This window comes from Phyllobates terribilis, unplaced genomic scaffold (assembly GCF_046119375.1).
Source record: "Phyllobates terribilis strain yellow unplaced genomic scaffold, ASM4611937v1 Scaffold_9__5_contigs__length_417890890, whole genome shotgun sequence".
NCBI lineage: Eukaryota > Metazoa > Chordata > Amphibia > Anura > Dendrobatidae > Phyllobates > Phyllobates terribilis.
The window spans coordinates 410,190,989-410,218,124 of record NW_027362769.1 but is presented as its reverse complement, the minus strand read 5'-3'; the positions used below and the strand labels follow the sequence as shown (position 1 = coordinate 410,218,124).

The 27,136-nt window shown below is 47.9% G+C and overlaps 1 protein-coding gene across 3 annotated transcripts in view; it reads right to left on the bottom strand.

Annotated features, from left to right (window-relative positions):
* LOC141162662 (uncharacterized) overlaps window positions 1–26,277 on the bottom strand; it is an 83,563-nt gene extending 57,286 nt beyond the window's left edge. For 2 of the 3 annotated variants that reach the window (XM_073648998.1, XM_073648999.1), the window contains exon 1: window positions 24,110–26,277. In XM_073648998.1, the coding sequence (XP_073505099.1) occupies window positions 24,110–26,037 (1,928 nt within the window). In that variant the 5' untranslated portion in view covers window positions 26,038–26,277. The remainder of the gene's footprint in view (window positions 1–24,109) is intronic. The other variant, XM_073649000.1, reaches the window with a different exon arrangement.
* Between the last annotated feature and the right edge of the window lie 859 nt (window positions 26,278–27,136).

The window sequence follows — 27,136 nt, the reverse complement described above, 5'->3', positions numbered from 1 at the left end:
CTATGGTACGACGCCATGGTATTAGCACTGCGCCAAGTACCAGTAGTGAAGTCATCCCCAATTTCCTTCTCAGGAATTTTATTTGGTAGACTGAGTGGCTGCCCAAAATCTTTTTCTCACAAAGGAGCTGAAGATAGAGTGGCAGTAGGTGCAAGTTTCTCCAGCCTGTTAGATATTAGAGGGTGAACGGCAGCACATTGGATCAGTGGTTAGCACTGAAGCCTTGCAGCACTGGGATCCTGGGTTCAAATCCCAGCAAGGACAACATCTGCAAGGACTTTGTATGCTCTCCCCGTGTTTGCATGTGTTTCCTCCTCAGTAAAAATAGAGTGTCCGGGAACCTTCCCACACACTTTTCTCAGCCAGGACTGCTTCTCAGCAGGGTTGGACGGTCCCACCAGAGAATCCACTGGTGTGCCCTGGCTTTTACCTCAGGAGAGTTCATGATAGAGCTAACTTTGCAGCTGCTATGGGGCTCTTGAGCAGGTAAGAAAGGTTAGCCCTCAGAATCAAATCCTCTGGTGGGCACAATGTTTTTCAATCTGAAACAGCTTCTCAGTGGGAGTTGTATTTCACCACAGCCATATTCTTCAGCTCGGTGAAAGGACTGGCATAGAGGGAAACCGTACCTACCCCAGCTGTCATTTATCCGTCACCAGGTTCCGCCCATTGTCACACATGACCATGCCTGGCTGTATGTTCAGCGGTGAGAGCCACAGATCAGGCTGCTGTGTTACAGCTTTCAACAACTCTGCAGCGCTGGGTGGTTTGTCAATTAAGCATTAAGCATGTTATCTTCAGCACAGCCTGTTGCCGCTTGGCCAAGGCAGTGCTACAGTGCTATCAGCTCGTGACTGATGTGGTCATTTCGGAGTTGGAGGAGGAGGTGCATGAGCTGAACAATGTAATTACATTGAGGTTAAATTGGTGACGCTGTTTTTTATACTATAGAAAGATCCTATTGTTTTGGGATTTTTTACGTTATTTTTTAACACAAATGCATTCACCGGGAAATGTAATTTTAACATTTTACAACCTTATCTGGCAATGTGGTGTGTGACACATCATCAGACACATCCTGTTTTATTTATGATGGAGGGACTCTGAAAGTCATAAAGCCTATTTTTATAGGGCCATCAGATGGCCCTTACTATTCTTAAAAGGCCAGCAGTCGGCCCTCGCTATTGTTAGAGAGGCATCAGCCGGCTATGCTTTGTTGTTCCCATTATTAACAAGTGGGTCTCCTATACTGTTATTGCGTATCCAGTGACTGCAAGGGTTGCCAAAACTTTGGACGCAACCTAATATCCCTTTGAAGAGACATAGAGGAGGGTCTCGGTAAAAGAAATGTTCCCATTATAAAGGAGCGGATGGTAATGCCCATGCTATGACTGCAAGGGCTGCCAAAATTTGGGAAAAACCCCACTAAGAAATTAAAGACACATAGAGCAGGGCCACAGTAACGACATATTCCCATTAGAAAGGAGAGAGTCTCCCATAGTGTTGGCCTATGCAGTGAATGCAAGGGCTGCCAAAAATTTGGAGGCACTTCAATGACCCTTGGAAGAGACGTGGAGCAGGGCCTCATAAAAAAATGCTCCTATTAGAAAGGAGCTGGCCTCCTATACTTGTAATGCCCATGCATTAAGTGTATGCGCTGACAAACATTTACCCCTGGGGGTATACATGAACATACAACATTTTTTTTACGGGTATCATAAACAACCTTTAAAAAAATTATGTGGGTGTTGCATCATGGACCACGGTCACCCTGGTGATATGGTGGTGGAGGATGAGGAGAAGGAGGAGGACAAGTGCAAATAGCCAAAATCAGGAAGCGTATACCCATGTGTGGATGTGAAAAGGTGCATGACAATATACCTCCCAAGAAAAGACACTGGATTTGAGTTTATGTTACGCTGCTATCATTCGGTGGTGTTGAGAAGTCTGGCCCAATCCAGCCCTTGTTCATTTTTATAAGAGTCAGCCTGTCAGCATTTTCAGCTGACAGGCGGATGCGCTTATCAGTTATAATTCCACCAGCAGCACTAAAAACCCGCTCTGATAAAATGCTGGCAGCAGGGCAGGTCAGGACCTCCAAGGCGTAGAGAGCCAGTTCATTCCACGTATCCAGCTTGGATACCCAATAATTATAAGGCACAGCGGAATCACGGAGGACGTTGGTACGGTCGGCAAGGTACTCCCTCAGCATCTTCCCAAACTTTGCACTCCTCGTGAGAGTACCCCGCGCCTCAGGACCTGTGCGATGGGAGGGTCTGATAAAACTCTTCCAGAACTTTGACAGTGTTCCCCTGCCTCTGCTGGATTGAAGTTGTGTCTCTCTCGCCTGTACTCCTTGGTTGTCCAATGAAGTGTGCCCTCTGCTGCCAGCGTTTTCAGATGTGAATTTCTTTAATAGTTCCGCAACAAGGGCCTTCTGGTACAGCCCCATTTTTGTAGAAGTGTCCGCCTCAGGAATAAGAGATAGAAAGTTCTCTTTGTAGCGTGGGTCTAGAAGTGTCACCACCTAGTATTGACTGTCACCCAAAATTTTGAGAATGCGAGGGTCATGGGAAAGGCAGGGTAACATAAACTCAGCCATGCGTGCCAGACTGCTAACAGGCAAGACTTCCGTGTTGTCACCAAGAGGATGACTGATCATGCTCTACTCCTGCTCCTCCTCCTTTCTGTCCTCTGGCCATCCACGCTGAAAAGATGGTATGACAGCTGTGCAGATAGTACCGTCTATAGTGCATGAAACTAGCTCCTGTCCTTCCTCCTCCTCCTCTTCTTCCTCATTGTCACCCAATCCCCGTTGGGATGAGATGAGGCTTGGCTGTGTGTAATCACCCTGTATGGTTCCTTGCTCCAACTCATCGTGCTCCACCTGCAATGCCTCCTCTTTGAGTGTGAGCAGAGAGCATTTCAGAAGACAGAGAAGCGGGATGGTGACGCTAATTATGGCGACATCGACGCTCATCATCTTGGTGGAGTCTTCAAAGTTTTGGAGGATGGTACATATGTCTGACATCCATGTCCACTCCTGAGGTCTTATGTGTGGAGTCTGAACTGAATACCGACGGCCTTGTTGATGCTGGCACTCAACAACTGCCCTCTTCTGCTCACAAATCCTTCCCAACATCTGCAGTGTAGAGTTCCATCATGTGGGGACATCACACACCACTCTGTGAGCCAGAAGCTGCAAACGCTGCTGAAACACGGCAAGGGTGGCGGAAGCTGTAGCTGACTTTCTAAAATGGGCACACAGGCGGAGTACTTTAACAAGCAGATTCGGCAGCTCCAGGTAGGATTTGAGAAACCGCTGAACCACGAGGTTAAGCACATGGGCCATGCATGGTACGTGTATGAGCTCGCCTCGCCTCAGAGACGCCACCAGGTTCCGGCCATTGTCACACACCACAATGCCTGGCTGTAGGTTCAGCGGTGTGAGCCACAGATCTGCCTGCTCTTTCAGAGCTGTCCACAACTCTTCAGCATTGTGCAGTTTTTCACCTAAGCATATTAGCTTCAGCACCGCCTGTTGCCGCTTGGCCGAGGCAGTGCTGCAGTGCTTCCAGCTTGTGACTGATGTGGTCATTTCGGAGATGGAGGCTGAAGATGAGGAGGAGGCTGAGAAGGATGAGGTGCAGGAGCTGTAGACTGTGGGGGCAACTCTGATTGACCTAGGGCCCGCAATCCTTGGCGTCGGGAGGACGTGTTCCGTCCCTAGGTCCGACTGAGTCCTGGCTTCCACTATGTTAACCCAGTGTGCCGTCAGCGAGATGTACTGTCCCAGCCCACAAGCACTTGTCCACGTGTCTGTGGTTAGGTGGACTTTCCCGGTAGCTGCGTTGTTGAGAACACGGCTAATGTTTTGGGACACGTGCTTGTGTAATGCGGGGACGGCACACCGGGAGAAATAGTGGCGGCTGGGTACCGAGTACCGAAGGACGGCCACCGCCATCAGGTTGCGGAATGCTTCCGTCTCCACAAGCCTAAAAGGCAAAATTTCGAGTGCAAGCAGTCGTGAAATGTGAGAATTTAGTAGTGTGGACTGTAGGGCGTTGGCTGCATATTTGCGCTTGCGTTCCAAGGACTGGGGTATGGACTACTGAATGCTACGCTGGGACAAGGACATGGATGTGCTTCCTGATGCTGCTACTTGACAGTGTGCAACGACAGGTGCAGGGCAGGAGGCGTCTTCGCATGCACCATGGACAGGGGATTGGCTTGCATGCACAACAGCGGAAGAAGCAATGGTGCCACCCGCAGACACTGTTCCTGGACCCTGGGGTTCGGCCCACAAAGTCGGGTGCTTTGCTGCCATGTGTCTGATCATACTGTTTTTTTGCTGATGCTGGCATGGCAGGTGGTGCAAATGGCCTTTTTGGGGTTATCGGCAGAGTCTTTAAAAAACAACCAGACTCGGGAAGACCTAACAGTTGCACTGGCAACTTCCTTCGTGTTGGTGTTACGGAGAACGGTTGCCTGCCTTCTGTCTGCGGCCACCACACTGCTTCTTCCTGCCTGTTGGGATGCTCTGCCTCCCTCCCCCTGTGTGCTGCTGTCCTCGCTCTGCATGTCCTCCTGCCAGGTTGGGTCAGTTACTATATCATCCACCACCTCGTCTTCCACTTCTGCACCCTGGTCCTCCTCCTGACTTTCTGGCAATTGTGTCTCATCATCGTCCACCTCTTGTTACACTTTCCCACCGTCGCCTTCGTGTGACCGTGGCTGCTCAAATATTTGGGCATTGCTGCACGCGATCCAGTCTTGCCCCGCTTCAAGTGGATCGGGCGAGAGGCCCGAATCTATAAATGGAAAAGTGAACAGCTCTTCGAAGTGTCCAAGTGTGGGATCAGTTGTCTCTGGGCACTCGGCATGGTGGGAGAAAGGAGGATCAGGGTGAGGAATATGCGGTCCAGACTCACGGCTACTGAGACTTGACTGTGTGGAAGACAGGGTGGTGGTGGTGGTGGCAAAGTTACTGGAAGCATTATCCGCTATCCAACCAACAACCTTTTCACACTGCTCTGTGTTCAATAGTGGTGTGCTGCGGTCCCCTAGAAATTGGGACAGGAAGGTCAGGCGGGAAGATGTGGGTGTTTGTTGTGGCACAATTTCAGCTTGCCCACGGCCTTGGCCTCAGCCTCTGCATTCACCATCACCATCACGTCCAGTTCCCCGTCCCTTGCCACGTGCCTTGCCCATTTTAAATGGAGGACAATATCTTCCACGCTCACTACAAATGACTGAGTTTGGAGCAAACTTATATGTGATCCATGTGACGGAGAAAGCAGAGTTTTAAATACCTGGCCTGTAGGTAAGTAGTTTGAACAGCAAACTGGTGTGAATTGCTTCACTGACACACTAAAGGAAATTTTTAATGGAGGCCAGAAATGACAGCATTTTCTGACAATGTATATATGATCCGTGTGACGGAGAAAACACGGTTTTAAATAGGTGGATTTCTAGCGCTGTAATATGGAAAGGACCTGGCTGTATTCTGCAGTGCCAACAAGCAAATGGCGCAGAACAACGGTGTTCTCTGGATTGCTTTTTAAGTAAATAATGAGGATTAAGATCCAAAGAAAAGTATTCCTGGCCCCTGAGACCTGGGCCTTTGTCTAGAAATATCTAACAGCAGCAGAAGGCAGAACTGGAATGGAGCTTCTTGTGCTATATACACTGCAGTCTGCTATATACACTGCCTGCCTGCCTATATACAGTGCCTGCCTGATATCTCTGCAGATGGATTAGTCCTCAGAAGGACTGTTTGTTAAGATGGATATGTGTAATGTACGGTTTTTCTCCCTACACTACCTAATACTCAAGCAAATCTTTCCCTGACACAGCCGCAGCTCTCCCTACACTGTTTGATCTGGAGTGACTGTGGCGAGCATGGCGGCGCCAGGTCTGATATAGACCTGATGACGCTGTGCGGCCAGCCAATCACTGTAATGCCACAACCAACATGGCTATGGCATAACAGTGAGTGGCAGGCAATCCCTGCATGTTCATTGGCTCTCTAAAGAGCGCCAAACATGCAGGGAGGGGACCCGAGTTCCCGCCCAAACAACCTGGAAATACTCGGCGAGCGCCGAGCATCTCGAGCAGTGAGAAGCTCGGGCGAGTACCGAGCAGTACGGAGCATGCTCGCTCATCACTAATTCTAACACTTTCTTCTCATCAGCTGTTAAAGTGCACAACATCGACAATAATGTCTGGTTAAAACGTTCCACTTGTCCATTACCCTCTGGGTGATACTGCATTGTGTGGGATCTCTGAATTCTACAGTACTTTCCTAGCTTAGCAAAGAGCTGGTTCTCAATTTCTCTTCCTTAGTCGTGGTATAACCTCATAGGGAACCCAAACCTCAAAGCAAAATTACTGAAGATCTTCTCTGCCGCTGTTCGATCAGCTATATTGGTGGTGGCATATGCTTGGGCAAATCGAGTAAAATGGTCCATCACCACCAATATGTATTCGTAACCACCCTTGCACGTTTCAAGATGTAGAAAGTCTATTGAGACCATTTCAAACGGATACATAATTTGGATGTTGCCCATAGGTGAAGTGTTGAGACCTTTATCTTTCAGACACCCAAACACCCTGGTCACATACCTCTCAATATCTCTCTGCATGTATGGCTAGAAGAAACGTTCACGGATCAAGTTGGTTGTCCTTTCCACTCCCTGGTGTCCCATTTTATCATGGAGTTCTTTGAAGACCAACCTACGGAATACCCTGGGTAGTACCAACTGCCGGTTTTGTCCTCCTTTACGATACGGGATTCTGTCTTCACTGAGGTAGAGCTTTGTTCATTCTTTAACTAAAACAGATACTGCTGGTGACTCATTATCTATCACTCGTTTACTTGAAAAACGATTTTGGTCCACATAAAGTAGTATTCTATCAATTTTCTGATCTTCCCATTGTGCTCTATAGATTTTTCTTTTTGGTAGTTGTTGAATGGACAGGGAGTGATCTTGTTCTCTCGCTTTTATGGTGGTTTCCACCGTCAATGGACACCACAATGGTGTGTCTTCCTCTTGATAAGCTTGCACTGCTTGGGTAGTGCTCTCAATTGCTTCCAGACTGACTTTCTCCGAGCATTCTTGCATGAACTCCTCAACCTCTAGTGGCATTCTTGACAATCCGTCAGCATCCACATTGCATTTTCCTGGCCTGTACTTGATGTTGAAATTGAAGTCAGCTAGTTCAGCGACCCATCTCTGATCCGTTGCATTCAGTTTGGCTGTAGTGAGGACATAGGTCAAAGGGTTGTTGTCAGTGTATATGTGGCGCCCCTGAGGGTTCGGTCACCACAGAGGTATTGCATCTCATCCAGAGGTGTGGTATCTCACTCTCAGGTAAGGAAGGAGTATGGCTCAGGACCCTAACACTACATCCACTACACCACATTTCCGGGGGACAGGGCGACAATGCTCCTGTGGGGAAGCACAACTGTCCCTGATCCCTGGCTGGAGTGGGGAGGAACCACCTAGAGAGGGGGAACCAGGTAGCGGATGGGTGGAGGAAGTAATTAAGGGGAGCACTGGAGAAGGGGCATATAAAAGGAAGGAACCATTTTGGTTCAGGGTGAGAGGAGGAGTTCAGTCAGAGGAGGAGAGTGTAGGAGCAGGGGCTCTGTACGAGCTCTGCTCCGCAGGCAGGCCTAGTCAAGAGGCCTGAGCCTGAAAGGAGAAAGGAGAGGAAATAGGGAGCAGGAAGGCTCCAGAAAAGGAACAGAAGGGACCCCAGGGGTACGGGCCGTGCAGCTGCCACCCGTACGCCCGCCGCTGCCTGAAGGTAGGGGGGTCAGGCCAGAAGAAAGGGAACCAGATCCCTCAACCAGCAGAGACTACAGGGCTCAACTGGGAACCGGAGGCTGCAGCACTTCAAATACGGCAAGCCGCCCACACCAGTCACTAGGAAGGTAGCCACATAGGGTCAGGGGATGGAACACACGTCGCCCGCCAAGGCCCGAGGACACTGGACAGAGGTGCCGCTAAGTGTGAGGTACAAGGAGAGAGGCCAGGAAGGTACACAGAACGGGGTCCTGAAAAGTGCTCTGGAGATACCTGAGGGTGGACTGAGCCCCTCACTGAGTACGCACAGCACAACGTGGGAAGTTATGATCTGCAGTGTAACTTGGAAACTGATAACCGTGAGTAAAGACCCTGGGACTGCATCACCTTGTCTCCGTGTTTCTTACCGCGCCAGCACTCACAGCACTGGGACTCCCTGCACAACCACCATCATTCACCTGCGCTGCCCTGAAGCTACACTCTTCCTGTGGGGAGCTATACTACACTTTCTGCGCATATCACCAGCTTCAGTGGACTGCTCCGCAGCGGCGGTTCTCCATAACCGCAATCCACAGGTGGCGTAGTCGGACTAAATAAACCTTTACACATAGACCGCCATTGGTTTGACCGCCCTGGGTCACGGACCAGGTCGCCGCCACGGTGACTACAACTCCCAGCCATATACAGGCCCGGCTCCGGGTATCCCCACGGCCCAGTGGGCACGTCATATACCTCAAACTCTTTACTGTAGTAGAGATAATCTTTAAATCGTTCACAGATAGCCCATTTCAATGCCAGGAACTCCAATTTTCCAGAATGCAGATGGTAATCCTTCTCGGCGCCTGTCAACATTATAGAACCGTAACTGTCAGGGATCCCCACACAGGGCCGGCACCGGAGAGATCACGCAACATCTCACCGTGCCGTCATGCTGTCAGTATTTCGTCCGGAATCGCGATCACACGATCCAGACTACTCGCTACGTGGGTATCGGCTAGCAACCAGTGAGCATATGACGTCACACCTCTGGGTTCCAAAGCCTGGAATCCGTGTTTGCGCCCTCCATACAATCACTGTCAGCTTCACGATAGCCCAATTATTATTATTCTCTACTACCACCGGCCTGGCCGGACGCCTGCTTTTTGGTAGCATGTATGGCTTCGGGGAAGGGAACGATTACAGAGCAAAAGAAACAGAACTATTAAATTTTATATTTAATCCAAAAGGGAGGCAGTGTTTAGGAAAAATATATGCAAGGATGTTACAAAGGAGACATAAATATACATAAGAAGTTACATAAAATAAACAGGATAAAAAGGAGAAACTTGCACTATAAAGTTCACAGCGACGACTCAATATAGGTGGAGGGGAGATGCTCCGGTTACTGTTATTGAACAGGGTCCTCTGCTATGATAGACATATACTCCCGGACAGAGAACACGGCTGCACTCTCAACAAACTTTTTTATGCTGAAAGGAGACCCCCCTGTGATGACATCACGGGGGCACCCCTCAGATCTGTAGTAAAAACTTGTTTTTTGGGATAACTCATCGCTCGTTGATCCCAGAAGTCCAAAAATGATATCATATTTTCCATTATGATTTTACCTTCATTTAGAGACCACACATCGCATAGCTGCAGTCTGCTATTCTGGTGTTTTTGCGCTACAGCTCTCCAGAAAAGCCTACGACTATGAAAAACTGAGCATACATTCCTGGGCTGATTTGGTCACTAAAAATATGGGTCCCGTTACTGTCAGACGCATGGAACTCACAATATTTCATATTTTGTTTCGGAGTCGGAACGTCTTGAAATTTCTGTTAAACTCTCTTTGAAGCTCGGGAAAGCAAATATTCCCAGTTACAAGCCAATTAGAGCGATCCTGTTGCTAATTACCCCCTGTATGTGCCAGGGACAAGAGGCTCGCATCCTAAGTAGCTTGGTAGCACCTCTTGGCTGCCATATGTTTGTGTAAGGCCTTTTGGCAGTGGTTGATGATTTGCAGGAAGACACTGTAGGTTGTCATTTCTGTTCTGTCAGCTCTCAAAAGATGGATAAGGGAGGGGGTGAGATAGAAGAGGAGCTTGGGAGGAATGGTCAATATTTTCCTGACATCAATCTTTCCCTGACAGTAACCGATAACTCTCAATTTTCCATCTTGATGCTGATACAGGGCAGCTCCCAGTCTACCTTGAGAAGCGTCTCAATGAAGATTAAATAGTAAGTTGAAATCAGGATTTCCAACGATGGGTGGTTTTACCAGGTAGTCTACTAGTTCTTCCAATACCTCCTGGTGGTCTGCTGTCCAGAGAATGGGCTGTTGGGATGAAACAGTGTTGTTTCTTTAAGCCCCGTCCTACCCGCATTCTTCTTTTTCTACATGGGTGTTGTTGACTTTGTCGTTCCCCCCAGGAGGAGGTATAGCAGGGCGGCAATCCTGGAGAAGTTCCGAATGCAAGTATGATAGTAGTAGAGGAATCCTAAGATCTGCCTCAACTCCTCGACAGTAGAGGGCCGCTTGTCTTTTAAGGCCAGTACCAGAGCGATTTCTGCTGGGTCCATGGTATATCCTTCTCCGGACACAATTTTCCCTAGAAATTGGACTTGCCTTTTGAACAGTTCACACTTCTTTGGGGTCAACTTAACTCCGTGTTGTTGATACCTCACGTGTTCATGCTCCCGGAAGGTTTTGCTGTGTACCACATTGGCATCCAAGTACGGCTGGAGGATATCGTCCCTCAATCCTCCTAAACATGTCTCCATGCTCCTCTGGAATTCTGCTGGAGCTGAACTGAGCCCAATCAGTATGCGGATCCACTCATATAATCCCCACGGTGTGATGATTGCTATCAAGGGTCTACTGGACTCTTCGACAAACCCTTGGTGGTATGCCTTACCCTGATCGAGGACAGAGAACCAGGTGCTTCCTGAAAGGCTATCCAGCATATCTTGGATCTTTGGTATTGGCTGTCGATCAGGTACTGACTTTCAGTTTAGTTCCCGGTAATCACAACAGAGTCTCAACGTACCGTCCTTCTTCCTAACACAGACAATAGGAGAGGCATAAGATGACTTTGACTTTTGGACCAAACCTCTGTTGATGAGATCTTGTAAATATTCTTTCACTTCACGATGTAACGTTTTTGGCACAGACATGTAACTTCTGGTTACTGGGGTCATGTCTTTCAAATTAATTTTCAAATGCAAGAACAGGATACAGCCTATATCAGAGTCATCTTTGGAGAATGCATGACACTAGTGATGAGCGAGCATCTCGCAAGTACTTGGTACTCGCCCGAGCATCTCCGTAATCGAGATGCTCGGAGCTCGCCGAGTTCTTGCGAGATGCTGGGGCAGATGCTCGGGTCTCCTCCCTGCATGTTTGGCTCTCTTTACAGAACCAATGAACATGCAGGGATTGCCTGCCACTCACTGTAATGCCGCAGCCATATTGGTTGTGGCATTACAGTGATTGGCTGGCCGCACAGCGTCATCAGGTCTATATCAGACCTGGCGCCGCTGTGCTCGTCAGTCTACACCGCAATCATACAGTGTAGGGAGAGGTGCTGCTGAGCTAGGGAGAGATTTGCTTGTTTATTATGTAGTGTAGGTAGAGCAGAAGTATATTACACATATCCATCTCAACAAACAGTCCTTCTGAGGACTAATCCATCTGCAGAGATAGCAGGCAGGCAGTGTATATAGGCAGGCAGTGTATATAGCAGACTGCAGTGCATATAGCACAAGAGGCTTCATTCCAGTTCTGTCTGCTGCTGCTGTTAGACATTTCTAGACATAGGCCCAGGTCTCGGGCAAAGAATAATTTTTTTTTGGATCTTAATCCTCATTATTTGCTTAAAAAGCAATCCAGAGAACATTTGCTTGCTGGCACTGCAGAATACAGCCAGGTCCTTTCCATATTACAGCGCTAAAAATCCAGCTATTTAAAACTCTGTTTTCTCCGTCACACGGATCACATATAACTTCGCTCCAAATCCAGCCATTTGTAGTGAGCGTGGAAGATATTGTCCTCCATTTAAAATGGGCAAGGCGCGTGGCAAGGGACAGGGAACTGGACATGATGGTGATGGTGTTGGTGCATGCAGAAGCCGAGGCCATGGGCAAGCTGAAATTGTGCAACAACAAATACCCACATCTTCTCGCCCGACCTTCCTGTCCCAATTCCTAGGGGACCACAGCACATCACTATTGAACCCAGAGCAGTGTCAAAAGGTTGTTGGTTGGATAGCGGTTAAATCTTCCAGTCACTTTGCCACCACCACCCTGTCTTCCACACGGTCAAGTCTCAGTAGCCGTGAGTCTGGACCGAATATTCCTCACCCTGATCCTCCTTCCTCCCACCATGCCGAGTGCCTGGAGACAACTGATCCCACACTTGGACACTCTGAAGAGCTGTTCACTTTCCCATTTATAGATTCGGGCCTCTCACAGTCTACAGCTCCTGCACCTCATCCTTCTCAGCTTCCTCCTCCTCATCAGCATCCATCTCCGAAATGACCACATCAGTCACAAGCTGGAAGCATTGCAGCAATGTCTCGGCCAAGCGGCAAAAGGCTGTCCTGAAGCTAATATGCTTGGGTGACAAACCGCACAATGCTGAAAAGTTGGGGACAGCTGTGAAAGAGCAGGCAGATCTATGGCTGACACCACTGAACCTACATCCAGGCATGGTCGTGTGTGACAATGGCCGGAACCTGGTGGCGGCTCTGAGATGAGGCGAGCTCACACACGTACCATGCCTGGCCCATGTGCTTAACCTCGTGGTTCAGCGGTTTCTCAAATTTTACCCGGAACTATGAGATCTGCTTGTTAAAGTATGCCACCTGTGTGCCCATTTTAGAAAAGTCACCTACAGCTTCCGCCACCCTTGCAGTGTTTCAGCAGCGTTTGCAGCTTCAGGCTCACAGATTGGCGTGTGATGTCCCCACGATGTCCCCACACGTTGGAACTCTACACTGCAGCTGTTGGGAAGGATTTGTGAGCAGAAGAGGGCAGTTGTTGAGTACCAGCATCAACAAGGCCGTCGATATTCAGTTCAGACTCCACACGTAAGACCTCAGGAGTGGACATGGATGTCAGACATATGTACCATCCTCCAAAACTTTGAGGACTCCACCAAGATGGTGAGCGGCGATGACGCCATAATTAGCATCACCATCCCACTTCTCTGTCTTCTGAAACGCTCTCTGCTCACAATCAAAGAGGATGCATTGCAGGCGGAGCACGATGAGATGGAGCAAGGAACCATACAGGGTGATTACACACAGCCAACCTCATCTCATCCCAACGTGGATTGGGTGACAATGAGGAAGAGGAGGAGGAGGAAGAACAGGAGCTAGTTTCCTGTGCTATAGACGGTACTACCTGCACAACTGTCATACCGTTTGTTCAGCGTGGATGGCCTGAGGACAGAGAAGAGGAGGAGAAGGAGGAGGAGAGCATGGTCAGTTGTCCTCTTGGTGAGGACAGGGAAGTCTTGCCTGTTAGCAGTTTGGCACGCATGGCTGAGTTTATGTTACGCTACCTTTCCCATGACCCTCACGTTCTCAAAATTTTTGGTGACAGTCATTACTGGTTGGTGACACCGCTAGACCCATGCTATAAAGAGAACTTTATATCTCTTATTCCTGAGACGGACAGATCTACAAAAATGGGGCTGTACCAGAAGGCCCTTGTTGCGGAACTATTAAAAAAATTCCCATCTGAAAAAGCTGGCGGCAGAGGTCATAGTTCATTGGACAACCAAGGAGTACAGGCGAGAGAGACACAACTTCAATCCAGCAGAGCCAGGGGAACACTGTCAAAGTTCTGGTAGAATTTTCTCAGCCCCTCCCATCGCACAGGCCCTGAGGTACTCTCACGAGGAGTGCAAAGTTTGGGAAGATGCTGAGGGACTACCTTGCCGACCGTACCAACGTCCTACGTGATTCCGCTGTGCCTTATAATTATTGGGTATCCAAGCTGGACACGTGGAATGAACTGGCTCTCTATGCCTTGGAGGTCTGCCCTGCCACTAGCGTTTTATCAGAGCGGGTTTTTAGTGCCGCTGGTGGAATTATAACTGATAAGCGCATCAGTCTGTCAACTGAAAATGCTGACAGGCTGACTCTTATAAAAATGAACAAGGGCTGGATTGGGCCAGACTTCTCAACACCGCCGAATGATAGCAGCGTAACATAAACTCAAATCCAGTGTCTTTTCTTGAGAGGTGTATTCTCATGCACCTTTTCACACCCACACATGGGTATACGCTTCTTGATTTTGTCTATCTGGTCTTGTCCTCCTCCTTCTCCTCATCCTCCACCACCATATCACCAGGGTGACCGTGGTCCGTGAGGCAACACCCACATAATTATTTTAAAGGGTGTTTATGATGCCCATAAAAATTTATTTATACAGTTCATGTATACCCCCAGGGGTAAATGTTTGTCAGCCCATACACTTAGTGCAAGGGCAATACAAGTATAGGAGGCCCGCTCCTTTCTAATGGGAACATTTTTTCATGAGGCCCTCCTCCACGTCTCTTCCAAGGGGCATTGGAGTGCCTCCCAATTTTTGGCAGCCCTTGCATTCACTGCATAGGCCAACACTATGGCAGACCCACTTCCTAATAATGGGAACATTTTTTCATGAGGCCCTCTACGTCTCTTCCAAGGGGCATGGGAGTGCCTCCCAATTTTTGACAACCCTTGCATTCACTGCATAGGCAAAAACAATGGGAGACCCACATCCTAATAATGGGAACATTGTTTTCAGGAGGCCCTCTGACCTCCACGTCTCTTCCAAGGGGCATTGGAGTGCCTCCAAATTTTTGGCAGCCTTTGCATTCACTGCATAGGCAAACACAATGGGAGACCCACTTCCTAATAATGTGAACATTTTTTTTAGGAGGCCCCCTCTATTTTTTTTCCAAGGGGCATTGGAGTAGGTCCAAATTTTTGGAAGCTCTTGCATTCACTGCATAAGCAAACAGTATAGGAGATCCACTTCCTAATAACGCTAACATTGTTTTCAGGAGGACCTCCTCTAAGTCTCTTCAAAGGGGTATTGGGGTGCATCCAAATTTTCAAAGAGGTATTGGTGCACGTCCAAATTTTGGGCAGCCCTGCCACTCACTGCATACGCAATAACAGTATAGGAGACCCACTCTTTAGTAATTTGAACAACGAAGCATAGCCAGCTGATGGCTCTCTAACAATAGTGAGGACCTACTGCTGGCCCTTTAAGAATAGTAAAGGCCACCTGATGGCCCTATAAAAATGGGCTTTGTGACTTTCAGAGTCCCCCCTTCTTAAACGAAACAGGATGTGTCTGATCATGTCTCACACAGCACATGGGCAGATATGGTTGTAAAATATTAAAATGACATTTCCCGGTGAATGCATTTGTCACGGTTGGAAGCAATACAAAAGTGCAAAAACGCATCAAAAACGCTACGTGTGAACATAGCCTATGATGCGGAGGAATATTTTTGTTTTAGGTTATTTATTTTGCCTTATATACAAGTCATTACCCTGGAAAGGATGTTCCTTAACCCTCCGTCAGGGGCAACTGATCTGACAGGCGCAGCTCACTTAGTTTCATTTCTCTATTTTCAGTGCGCACTTTGAAACATATTACTTTTCTGGTTAGTAAACTTTTTTTTTTCCACCTGATTATGTGTATTCTCATTTATTACATTCCTATTAAGGTAACTGATCACTTTTAGAGCATTGAAATTTAAAAAAAAGGAAAATATAGCCAATTTTCTAGCCTGTGCATGACAAGCGCAATGCCCCTAAACTCGTTATGAAACATATTGCCCCTGACGGAGGGTTAACATATTTCCCAGGAAAATCCATTTTGGTTTCGTTTTTGTATGTTTTATTGTGAGTCTGTAAAAGTGGCGTAATACTCTGACCACATTGTTGACAGCAGTGACCTGGGAGTCAGAGATGCTTCCAGGGGTCTTCCCCATGCTGTCCCCATGTCATTTGAGCACTGTTCCCATCAATTTAGGCAATTTTTAGGCCCTCTGCAGACCGCCGGGGGGATCACCGGAAAAATGCTTGAGTTTCTCATAGACTTACATTGGGCTTGTTGCTCGGGTCAAGCACCCAAGTATTCCAATGTGCTCGACCCGAGCAACTAGTACCCGAGCATTTTAATGCTCGCACATCACTAATAGGCATACATGAGACCCAAACCAAAGGATGGGCCTCGGCAATCATGGGCCAGGGCTTAGTTCCTTGTGCTGAGGGCTTTGTACTTGCTAAAGTTTGCCCTCATTCCTTATCTGAGAGATAACAGACACTTCCTGCATTCTTCCTGGGGTCGATAGATTGTGCTCCGGTCTGTACTTCATACTTTGCACCTTATAAATGTCTTCCTTTCACTGTTTCTCGTTCTTACATCCTTGTTGGCACCACATTTTATAAGTGACTGATGGGTGGAGGCTGGAGCCACGTTCTACATGTCCTGTCCAGCTCTAGATCCTGCCATTGTTTGCTAATCATCTCTGACTCCTTCTAGGAGTGAGACTTTTATTCTCTAACCAGATGAATGATATTTCAGCTTTCCGATCACAGCAGCTTCTTCATCAGGTAGTTTACCAATGAATGATGAAGACGACAAGAGCAGGAACCTTCCCTCTGCAAACTTGACCAGGCTTCCTGCTGTCATGTCCTGGGGAAACACTGGCCAGAATTCAAGGAGCCCCAGAGTTTTTGGGGAACCCTGGTTGGGTTACAGTACACTACATGTATTTGGGATCAGTGAACCTCATTATAGCAACAGAAAATTATTTTTTATGTTTTTTTGAACAGAATAGTTCACACTAAGAATATTATTATATGAATGTAGAATGTAAGCCTGCAGGGGCCTGGCCATCTTCCCTCTGTACCAGTCTATCATTGTTAGTTTGTGTCTTAGAAATATTAAGAAAATATCTCTCTCCCCCTGAAGCCCCTCTCACCCACCTCCCCTATCTACCATCTGTCAGAGTAAAAGAAGCTCAATAATCCATTCAAATTAACATACGAGTGTATTTCCTAGTGGCACAGACTTGTGATAAATATATACCTAGGTGAGAAGGATGGAGTTCCTGGCTTCAAAAGAATTCTTTCTCACCCTCAGGGCATCCCCATTTGCTCAAACAGAAATCTACAGTCTCATCGGCACCGACAAGAACTATGGAATATCGGAAGTTCTATACTTCTGATAATAATAGGACACATATTTTTAGCGGCAGGGTCAGCTAAGGAACAATACGCATAATTTTCCGAATCTGTATGCACTTCCGGTGAGCTGTAATGCAAAAGTACAAAATAACAGACCGCAGTTATGCCATGTGTTGTTTCTAAATAAAGGTAAATTTGTAATGGAAAATATGGTATCATTTGCAAGCTTATGCGATCAACCCGCGAGGAGTTATGGCGGAAGTTAGATATTTTAATAAAAACATGAAGGATGGAGCCACGCCCGCGTGATGTCATAACAGGGGGTGTGTGGGCAGGGCCCCCCTTCATCATAAAAGACCCAGCTGAAGATGGGTCCATACTCATGACGGGAGTAAATATTTTATATAGCAGGGGTCCCGTTCGATAACTGTTAAATCAATTGGAGCGCCTCCCCTCCACCTAAATTGAATTGTCTCTGCGATCTCTTTAGTAAGTTCTTCTTTAATCCCATTTATTTTGTGTAACTGTATATTCTGTATTGTATTGTCTCCTTTTGTAAAACCTTTTGAATATTTTTCTTAAACACTGAGTCACGGATGTGTCAGAGGTGACAGACAGTCACCCTGCAGTTGGTTGCAGTAGATCTCTACGTTTGGCATTACTGACATCTTCTTAGATGAGAGGCCGTCTTTAGGCTACCTCCCTCTGGCTAATTAGCTCTCTGGCCTGGGTGTATAAATACCTGGTATGTCTGAGAGGGAGGTGCCAGCTATATTAATTTCTACTTGTGAGGCTTAGCAAGAGCAGTACTTCGTCCTCTCTGGAGCTTGAGGCCATGTGCACATTTGGAGTCATCTTAAGCTAAGAAATTTCCCCCTGTTTGTTTACCCTTGTTGTCTATAGAGTTTAGTGGAGATCAACTAGTCCTAGTCCTCATCTCCTCCCATCCCTTGCCTTAGCCATATGCCAGGGAAAGTCAGGGCGAGGCACGCGTGTGGAGATTGCTAAAGAGGCAATATAGGGACGGTAGTTGAGACATGGTGACACTAGACCAGACTAGGAGGTCTCCACTTCCCCCTTTCCCTAGTGTCTGGGCTCCTTTTCCCTCTTCCCTCTGTGTTGCACTAAGTCTTTCCCACACCTGGCATGACACACTGCCTCCCTTTTGGATTAAATATAAAATTCAATAGTCCTCTTTCTTTTGTCCTGTAATCTTTTGTCCTCCCCTCGAAGCCATATACTCCACCAGAAAGCAGGCGTCCGATCTGGCCTGTATTATATTTTAAAATTGATTGGTGGTGGCAGCGAATAATCGTAATTGGGCTATCGTGAAGCTGGCAGTGACCGTACGAGGGCGTATACACATATTCCATGCGTTGGAATCCGGAGGTGTGTACGCCATATGCTCTCTGCTCGCTTGCCGATAGGTACATAGCGAGTAACCGGGATCGTGTGTGCACAAATTCCTGACAAATTGGTAGCAATTGGTGGGATATTACAGAACATCAGTGGCTGGATTGAGAAATCATTCCTGTCACTGAAAACTTACACTGTTCTTGCGAGAATTCTGTGCAACGTTTTAAGGAACCAGACTCAGTGTTTTAATATTTTTTTATCTGGGACATTACTGTACGTGTAGCAGTTACATCCCCTCCCTTCTCTTGTTTTTCTGTCTTATCTTTTATTTGGCAACGATGGCTACACATGGAGAGCCCAGTTATCACCAGCAGTCGAAGCCCACTCTCACTGCCCTCTGTGAGCTGAGACAGATTGACCTCACGGGCAAAAACAAGGCCCAACTGATTGCTGAACTGATGCAAGATGCCGCAGAGCCAGTCCGACAGCAGAGCCTTGATGATGGAGCGGCCAGCCAAGGCCCGGTTGGCCCTGCTGCAAGGGTCCCACCTGTGATTGCCAACCAGACCCGTAGCCAGGGTAGTGTGGACCCCCACCTGCAGATGGTCTTGGAGCAGCTATCTGCAGCGGGTCCTGCCTCATCCTCCAACATCTGGTCTGCATTTGACTCCCGTAAGTGTTATATTTGTGACCAAACACGTCACATCAGCCTTGTCTGCCTGGGGAGCAGAAGATGAACCCCACCCCTGAGGCCCCAGGGCCCACTGCAGCCATTCTTTATGTGGGTGGGGCGGTCTGCCAGGCCCATGAGAACTTACAACCGGTTACTGTGGGCAACACTGATACTGTTGACCTTAAGGACACTGGCACAGAACGTACCCTTATCCGCCCTGAGTTCATGTTAACAGAAGAAAACATTTCTGGAAAGACCCTGACTGTCACCGGGTTTGGGGGTGTTCGCTGTCCCATACCGATGGCCCGAGTTTTCCTGGACTGGGGTGCTGGGAGGGGGTTAAGGGAAGTGGGGGTGTTTGAGAATCTCCCCACTAATGTGCTATTGGGAACTGATCTGGGATGGTTGGTTGCCCGATACATTCCTAACAACCCTCCCAGATCTGATCTGTCATGCAATGCCACTTTCAATAATGTCAATGTGATGCCTAATAAAAATGAGTGTTGTGGTAAAGGGGAACTCAGCCACCTCACGCCATGGGGTGATGCTGCTGAGGATCCCCTAAAACGAGCCAGCATAAGTGCTATGGGCAAAGGGAGCAGGCACGGACACCAGGAAGCAGGTCGTCCCGTGCAGCGAACCAGTGTCATGACGGACGGTGACATGGTCGTTGGTAGCTGCCCCATGATGAGCACAGCTCCAAAGGTAACGGGAAAGGATGGAGAGAAACATGGGGATCATAGGGAAAGTGGTCCCGTGACGCCGACCAGTGTCACGACGGACTGTGACATGGCCGGTCGTAACTGCCCCATAACTAGCACAGCTCCGAAGGGAACAAGAAAGGGTGGAAAGGTAGGCTCCACAATCGGGCAGGGTGAAAGAAATGTGTGTCCCACTGTCTGTCAGGGATATGGGAGGAAGGTGCCCATAGCCAGTAAGACGGGTGGGAAAAATGTATCCCGAAGCCGTCAGGGTGATCGGAAAACGGGATCCCCAGTCAGTCAGAGTGGTGGGTGAGTTGGGTCCACGGCTTATCGGACCAGCAGGAAGGTTGGGCCGCAAGGTAAAGGCCCCTACGCAACCTCAAAGAGGGGGAGATGTATTAGAAATATTAAGAAAATATCTCTCTCCCCCTGAAGCCCCTCTCGCCCTCTCCCTTATCTACCATATGTCAGAGTAAAAGAAGCTCAATAGTCCATTCAAATTAACATACGAGTGTATTTCCTAGCGGCACAGGGTTGTGATAAATATACACCTAGGTGAGAAGGATGCAGTTCCTGGCTTCAAAAGAATTCTTTCTCACCCCCAGGGCATCCCCATTTGCTCAAACAGAAATCTGCAGTCTCGTCGGCACCGACACGAACTATGGAATATCGGGAGTTCTATACTTCCGATAATAATGGGACACATATTTTTAGCGGCCGGGTCAGCTAAGGAACAATACGCATAATTTTCCGAATCTGTACGCCCTTCCGGTGAGCTGTAATGCAAAAGTACAAAATAACAGAACGCAGCTATGCCATGTGTGGTCTCTTAAGAAAGGTAAATTCGTAATGAAAAATATGGTATCATTTGCAAGCTTCTGCGATCAACCCGCGTGGAGTTATGGCAGAAGTTAGATATTTTAATAAAAACATGAAAGGTGGAGCCCCGCCCACGTGATGTCACCACAAGGTGTGTGTGAGCAGGTCCCCCCTTCGGTATAAAAGACCCAGCTGAAGATGGGTCCATACTCATGCCGGAAGTCTATATTTTATATAGCAGGGGTCCCGTTCAATAACGGTCAAATTCATTGGAGCGTCTCCCCTCCAGCTAAACTGAATCGTCTCTGCGATCTATTTAGTAAGTTCTTCTTTAATCCCATTTATTTTGTGGAACTGTATATTCTGTATTGTATTGTCTCCTTTTGTAAAACCTTTTGTATATTTTTCAGAAACACTCCCTCCCTTTTGGATTAAATATAAAATTCAATAGTCCTGTTTCTTTTGTCCTGTAATCGTTCCTCCCCCTGAAGCCATATACGCTACCAGAAAGCAGGCGTCCGATCAGGCCTGTATTATATTTTCAAATTAATCAGTGGTGGCAGCGAATAATCATAATTGAGCTATCGTGAAGCTGGCCGTGACCGTACGGGGACGTATACATATATTCCATGCGTTGGAATCCGGAGATGTGTACGCCATACGCTCTCTGATCGCTTGCTGATAGCTATGTAGCGAGTAACCTGGATCGTGAGTGCACAATTTCCTGACAGTTTGTTTACTGTGATAGCTGCATTTTGTATGTAACCCCTTCTTATGTACAGCACCAACCACAGAGGTACGTACTGAGCCGTGTAGCCTTGATCACCAAGGGGAGCAGAATGCAGCAACGAACTCATGTCTCATCATAAAGAATAGGGTTATAGAAAACTGTACTAATACAGTGATCACTCATGAATGACCTTGTCCATGTTTGCCAACTTTCTGCAAAGCAAGAGAAGAAAATATCATGACTAGTGTTTTCCAGAGGACTGATTGGCTCAGGAAGTGACAGGCTCATGTAAGCGGGAGCTTGGTTGCTTATATCAGAGACAGAAGTAGGGCGGGATCATGGCAGAGAAAAGGATGGAATAAGATCCCGTGCACACTGTGTGGCACCGCTGTGTGCATACTTTACTATATAAAACTAATTAATAAAAAGTGTACCAATTTAGGACAATCATTATAACAGAAGGTCAAAGTTCTGAGAGTGAGGAGATGACAACCCGGGCAGCTCTAGAGCTGTCACCGAGCTGAGCAGAGGACCGGGACTAACAGCTGAAGGTCTTCTATGGTCCCAAAACCGGACAACAACTCCCTGTGGCTCCTATCATTACCACCACCCTCTATCATCAGCTACAGATGGATTTGACCGTATTCATAAATCCCCAAATATACTGAACCCAGGAGAACCGCCACTACCTGAACACAACCTCAGTATCTCACATGACATGTCACATTCCAGCACTGACATAAACCATCAACCTGGACTGTCACCTTTGTACTGGGAACTTTAAGGAATTATCCAACCTGAGAATTACTGAACGAGATAACGAGCAAATAACTCAGAATAGTCCAATAACTTCCTTATATACTTCAGGGACAGTGTACATGAGATCAAGAAACCTTATACTACAGATATCACATCTATTACATCTGACAACCAGCCTGTATACGGTGTGAGAGGTTGTCAGCCCTGCCCCCTGGTGATGTCATCACTGGTATAATATCTGACACCCGCCTGTATACGGTGTAAGAGGTTGTCAGCCCCGCCCCCTGGTGATGTCATCACTGGTATAATATCTGACACCCCGCCTGTATACGGTGTAAGAGGTTGTCAGCCCCGCCCCCTGGTGATGTCATCACTGGTATAATATCTGACACCCCGCCTGTATACGGTGTGAGGGGTTGTCAGCCCCGCCCCCTGGTGATGTCATCACTGATATAATATCTGACAACCAGCCTGTATACGGTGTGAGGGGTTGTCAGCCTCGCCCCCTGGTGATGTCATCACTGGTATAATATCTGACAACCAGCCTGTATACGGTGTGAGGGGTTGTCAGCCCCGCCCCCTGGTGATGTTATCACTGGTATAATATCTGACACCCCGCCTGTATACGGTGTGAGGGGTTGTCAGCCCCGCCCCCTGGTGATGTCATCACTGGTATAATATCTGACACCCCGCCTGTATACGGTGTGAGGGGTTGTCAGCCTCGCCCCCTGGTGATGTCATCACTGGTGTAATATCTGACACCCCGCCTGTATACGGTGTGAGGGGTTGTCAGCCTCACCCCCTGGTGATGTCATCACTGGTGTAATATCTGACACCCCGCCTGTATACGGTGTGAGGGGTTGTCAGCCTCACCCCCTGGTGATGACATCACTGATATAATATCTGACACCCCGCCTGTATAAGGTGTGAGGGGTTGTCAGCTCCGCCCCCTGGTGATGTCATCACTGATATAATATCTGACACCCCGCCTGTATACGGTGTAAGAGGTTGTCAGCCTCGCCCCCTGGTGATGTCATCACTGATATAATATCTGACACCCTGCCAGTATACGGTGTGAGGGGGTGTCAGCCTTGCCCCCTGGTGATGTCATCACTGATATAATATCTGACACCCCGCCTGTATACGGTGTGAGGGGGTGTCAGCCTTGCCCCCTGGTGATGTCATCACTGGTATAATATCTGACACCCCACCTGTATACGGTGTGAGAGGTTGTCAGCCCCGCCCCCTGGTGATGTCATCACTGGTATAATATCTGACACCCCGCCTGTATACGGTGTGAGAGGTTGTCAGCCCCTCCCCCTGGTGATGTCATCACTGATATAATATCTGACACCCCGCTTGTATACGGTGTGAGGGGTTGTCAGCCTCGCCCCCTGGTGATGTCATCACTGGTATAATATCTGACACTCCGCCTGTATACGGTGTGAGGGGTTGTCAGCCTCACCCCCTGGTGATGTCATCACTGGTATAATATCTGACACCCCGCCTGTATACGGTGTGAAGGGTTGTCAGCCTTGCCCCCTGGTGATGTCATCACTGATATAATATCTGACACCTCGCCTGTATACGGTGTGAGGGGTTGTCAGCCCCGCCCCCTGGTGATGTCATCACTGGTATAATATCTGACACCCCGCCTGTATATGGTGTGAGAGGTAGTCAGCCTCGCCCCCTGGTGATGACATCACTGGTATAATATCTGACACCCTACTTGTATACGGTGTGAGGGGTTGTCAGCCCCGCCCCCTGGTGGTGACATCACTGATATAATATCTGACACCCCGCCTGTATACGGTGTGAGGGGTTGTCAGCACCGCCCCCTGGTGGTGACATCACTGATATAATGACATGAGACCACATACCTTACACTACAGCACTGGCTCCACATCTAATACTGCTGACAACCAGCCTCTGTACACATATGAGAGGTTGTCACAGTTTATATAGTACGCTCTTGTGTCTGGTTGTCTGATCTATTACATCAATAAATGTTGAGATGCATTTAAAAAAATGTCTAAAAAGCCACCTGGTCTGGAGGACTCAGCACTTCTAACACCTACCTTGGACTTGTTTCTAGCTTCGCAATCTTCCCTCTATTTCCTTGGTCTTCTGTTTGTGATTTTTCCATCTGTGGCTCTTCCTTGGTTTGTAACTCTGATGGTTTATTGAGTACTATCTGTGGCTTCTGCTTAGGTGTACTGGGTCCTGTCTGTGGCAAGTTATTGGGTTGTGACTCTGGTGGTGTACTGGGTCCTGTCTGTGGCAAGTTATTGGTTTGTGAGTCTGGTGGTGTACTGGGTCCTGTCTCCGGCAAGTTATTGGGTTGTGACTCTGGTGGTGTACTGGGTCCTGTCTGTGGCAAGTTATTAGTTTGTGACTCTGGTGGTGTACTGGGTACTGTCTGTGGCTTATTCTTGGTTTGTGACTCTGGTGGTGTACTGGGTCCTGTCTGTGGCAAGTTATTGGTTTGAGAATCTGGTGGTGTACTGGGTCCTGTCTCCGGCAAGTTATTGGGTTGTGACTCTGGTGGTGTACTGGGTCCTGTCTGTGGCAAGTTATTGGTTTGTGACTCTGGTGGTGTACTGGGTACTGTCTGTGGCTTATTCTTGGTTTGTGACTCTGGTGGTGTACTGGGTCCTGTCTCCGGCATGTTATTGGTTTGTGACTCTTGTGGTGTACTGGGTCCTGTCTGTGGCAAGTTATTGGTTTGTGACTCTGGTGGTGTACTGGGTCCTGTCTGTGACATGTCATTGGTTTGAGAATCTGGTGGTGTACTGGGTCCTATCTGTGACATGTTATTGGTTTGTGACTCTGGTGGTGTACTGGGTCCTATCTGTGACATGTTATTGGTTTGTGACTCTGGTGGTGTACTGGGTCCTATCTGTGACATGTTATTGGTTTGTGACTCTGGTGGTGTACTGGGTCCTGTCTTTGGCTTCTTCTCGGTTTGTGGCTCTGATGGTGTACTGGGTCCTGTCTGTGACATGTTATTGGTTTGTGACTCTGGTGGTGTACTGGGTCCTATCTGTGACATGTTATTGGTTTGTGACTCTGGTGGTGTACTGGGTCCTGTCTTTGGCTTCTTCTCGGTTTGTGGCTCTGGTGGTGTACTGGGTCCTGTCTGTGACATTTTATTGGTTTGTGACTCTGGTGGTGTACTGGGTCCTATCTGTGACATGTTATTGGTTTGTGACTCTGGTGGTGTACTGGGTCCTATCTGTGACATGTTATTGGTTTGTGACTCTGGTGGTGTACTGGGTCCTGTCTGTGGCTTCTTCTCGGTTTGTGGCTCTGATGGTGTACTGGGTCCTGTCTGTGACATGTTATCGGTTTGTGGCTCTGATGGTGTACTGGGTCCTGTCTGTGGCTTATTTTTGGTTTGTGACTCTGGTGGTGTACTGGGTCCTGTCTGCGGCATGTCATTGGGTTGTGACTCTGGTGGTTTACTGGGTCCTATCTGTGACATGTTATTGGTTTGTGACTCTGGTGGTGTACTGGGTTCTATCTGTGACATGTTATTGGTTTGAGAATCTGGTGGTGTACTGGGTCCTGTCTGTGACATGTCATTGGTTTGAGAGTTTGGTGGTGTACTGGGTCCTGTCTGTGGCTTCTTCTCGGTTTGTGGCTCTGATGGTGTACTGGGTCCTGTCTGTGGCTTCTTCTCGGTTTGTGGCTCTGATGGTGGGTTGGGTCCATTCTGAAGCTTCCGTTTTTCTGGTGACTTTGGTGGTAGAGGTGGAGATGATATTATCGGCCCTTTCTTCCCAGTTTGTGTCTGTGATGGTGGATTTTGGTCTTTCGGTGTCTTTTCATTTTGTGACTCTGATGATCTCGTTATTTCCATTGGTGGATTCTCATCAGTCTTTTTCTCTGGTTGTGTAGTTGGTTCAAGTGTTTTCTCAGTCTCGGTACCTCCTTGGTCTGGTGGCTTAGATGTAGTAACTGAGAATGTCTGTCTTTTTTTAAAACAAGGCAAATTGTTCCCCATTTTCCTCCCTGATCTTCTTCTCTGAGGTCTGTGATGTTCCCCTTTGCCTGCATTGATTAATACTGATCACTGACCTTTATGGACTTCATGTCTGTCTCGGTGGTCAGTGAGGACACAGGAGTCGCCCTTTCTTGCAGTATTTCCAGCCGGATCTTCTGTGGTTGTCAGTAACTTCTTTCTCGTAGATCCCGCACAGCAGGAAACGTAGAAAATAAGAAAATTCCAAGTGCTATAAAGTTTCTGACCAAGGTACAAAGGGGGAGGTATGTAGAGAGATTATTGCACTGAGATAGCAACTTGTTATAGCATTAACCCTACTGTGCCAGTGCCATAATATATATCATTTACAGCACAACCCAGGGGGATTGATAGGAGCCATGTTAGATTGACACGGTCCTTATCACACGAGGGGCCCAGAAATCCTCCTGCCGGTGCAGTGCCAGCTATATGGTGATAGCCGTCCCTCCTCCTCCATGGAGGCCGGGATCTATCCCTATGGTATATTGTGATACTGACGATAGAGGGGTCGCCCATCTCCAGCACCCGGTGCATATTCTCCACCACTCCCCTACACTTCTGCCCATGTGAATAGCTCTGAGGAGGCGAAACCTCCATGCTGAGGGGTTCGTGTGGACGACACTGAGGTTGGAAACAACACGGATTGTAATATGGAAGACAGGAGACACAGAGGAACCTATGGCTTCACGTCTGAAGCTGAGGAAAGGAAACTGCGTGCAGACTTGTGACAATAAAGTCAGTTTTATCAACAGGAGGTTATCACTACTGGAAAAGCTGCCTTGTGCCTCCTAGTCCAACCATGTCCCCATTACTGATTAGCAGCTTTCTGCCTATGCACAGCGTACAAAGAAAGCTGCAATCGGGGTGGTGTGAGGGCGTGGTTATACCCAGCTCAGCATTCCGAGATCTGCTAGATTTGCAGCAGAGAAACAATGATTTTATCAAAACTGCTTCAACCAATAAACAAATACATTTGTAATGATAAGATATTTTAGCGATATATCGCTAAAATCAGGTTCTCTGCCCTTATATCGTGTTGCTGTCGCATAATGTAGCAAAAACCTGGTAATACGTTGGGTTT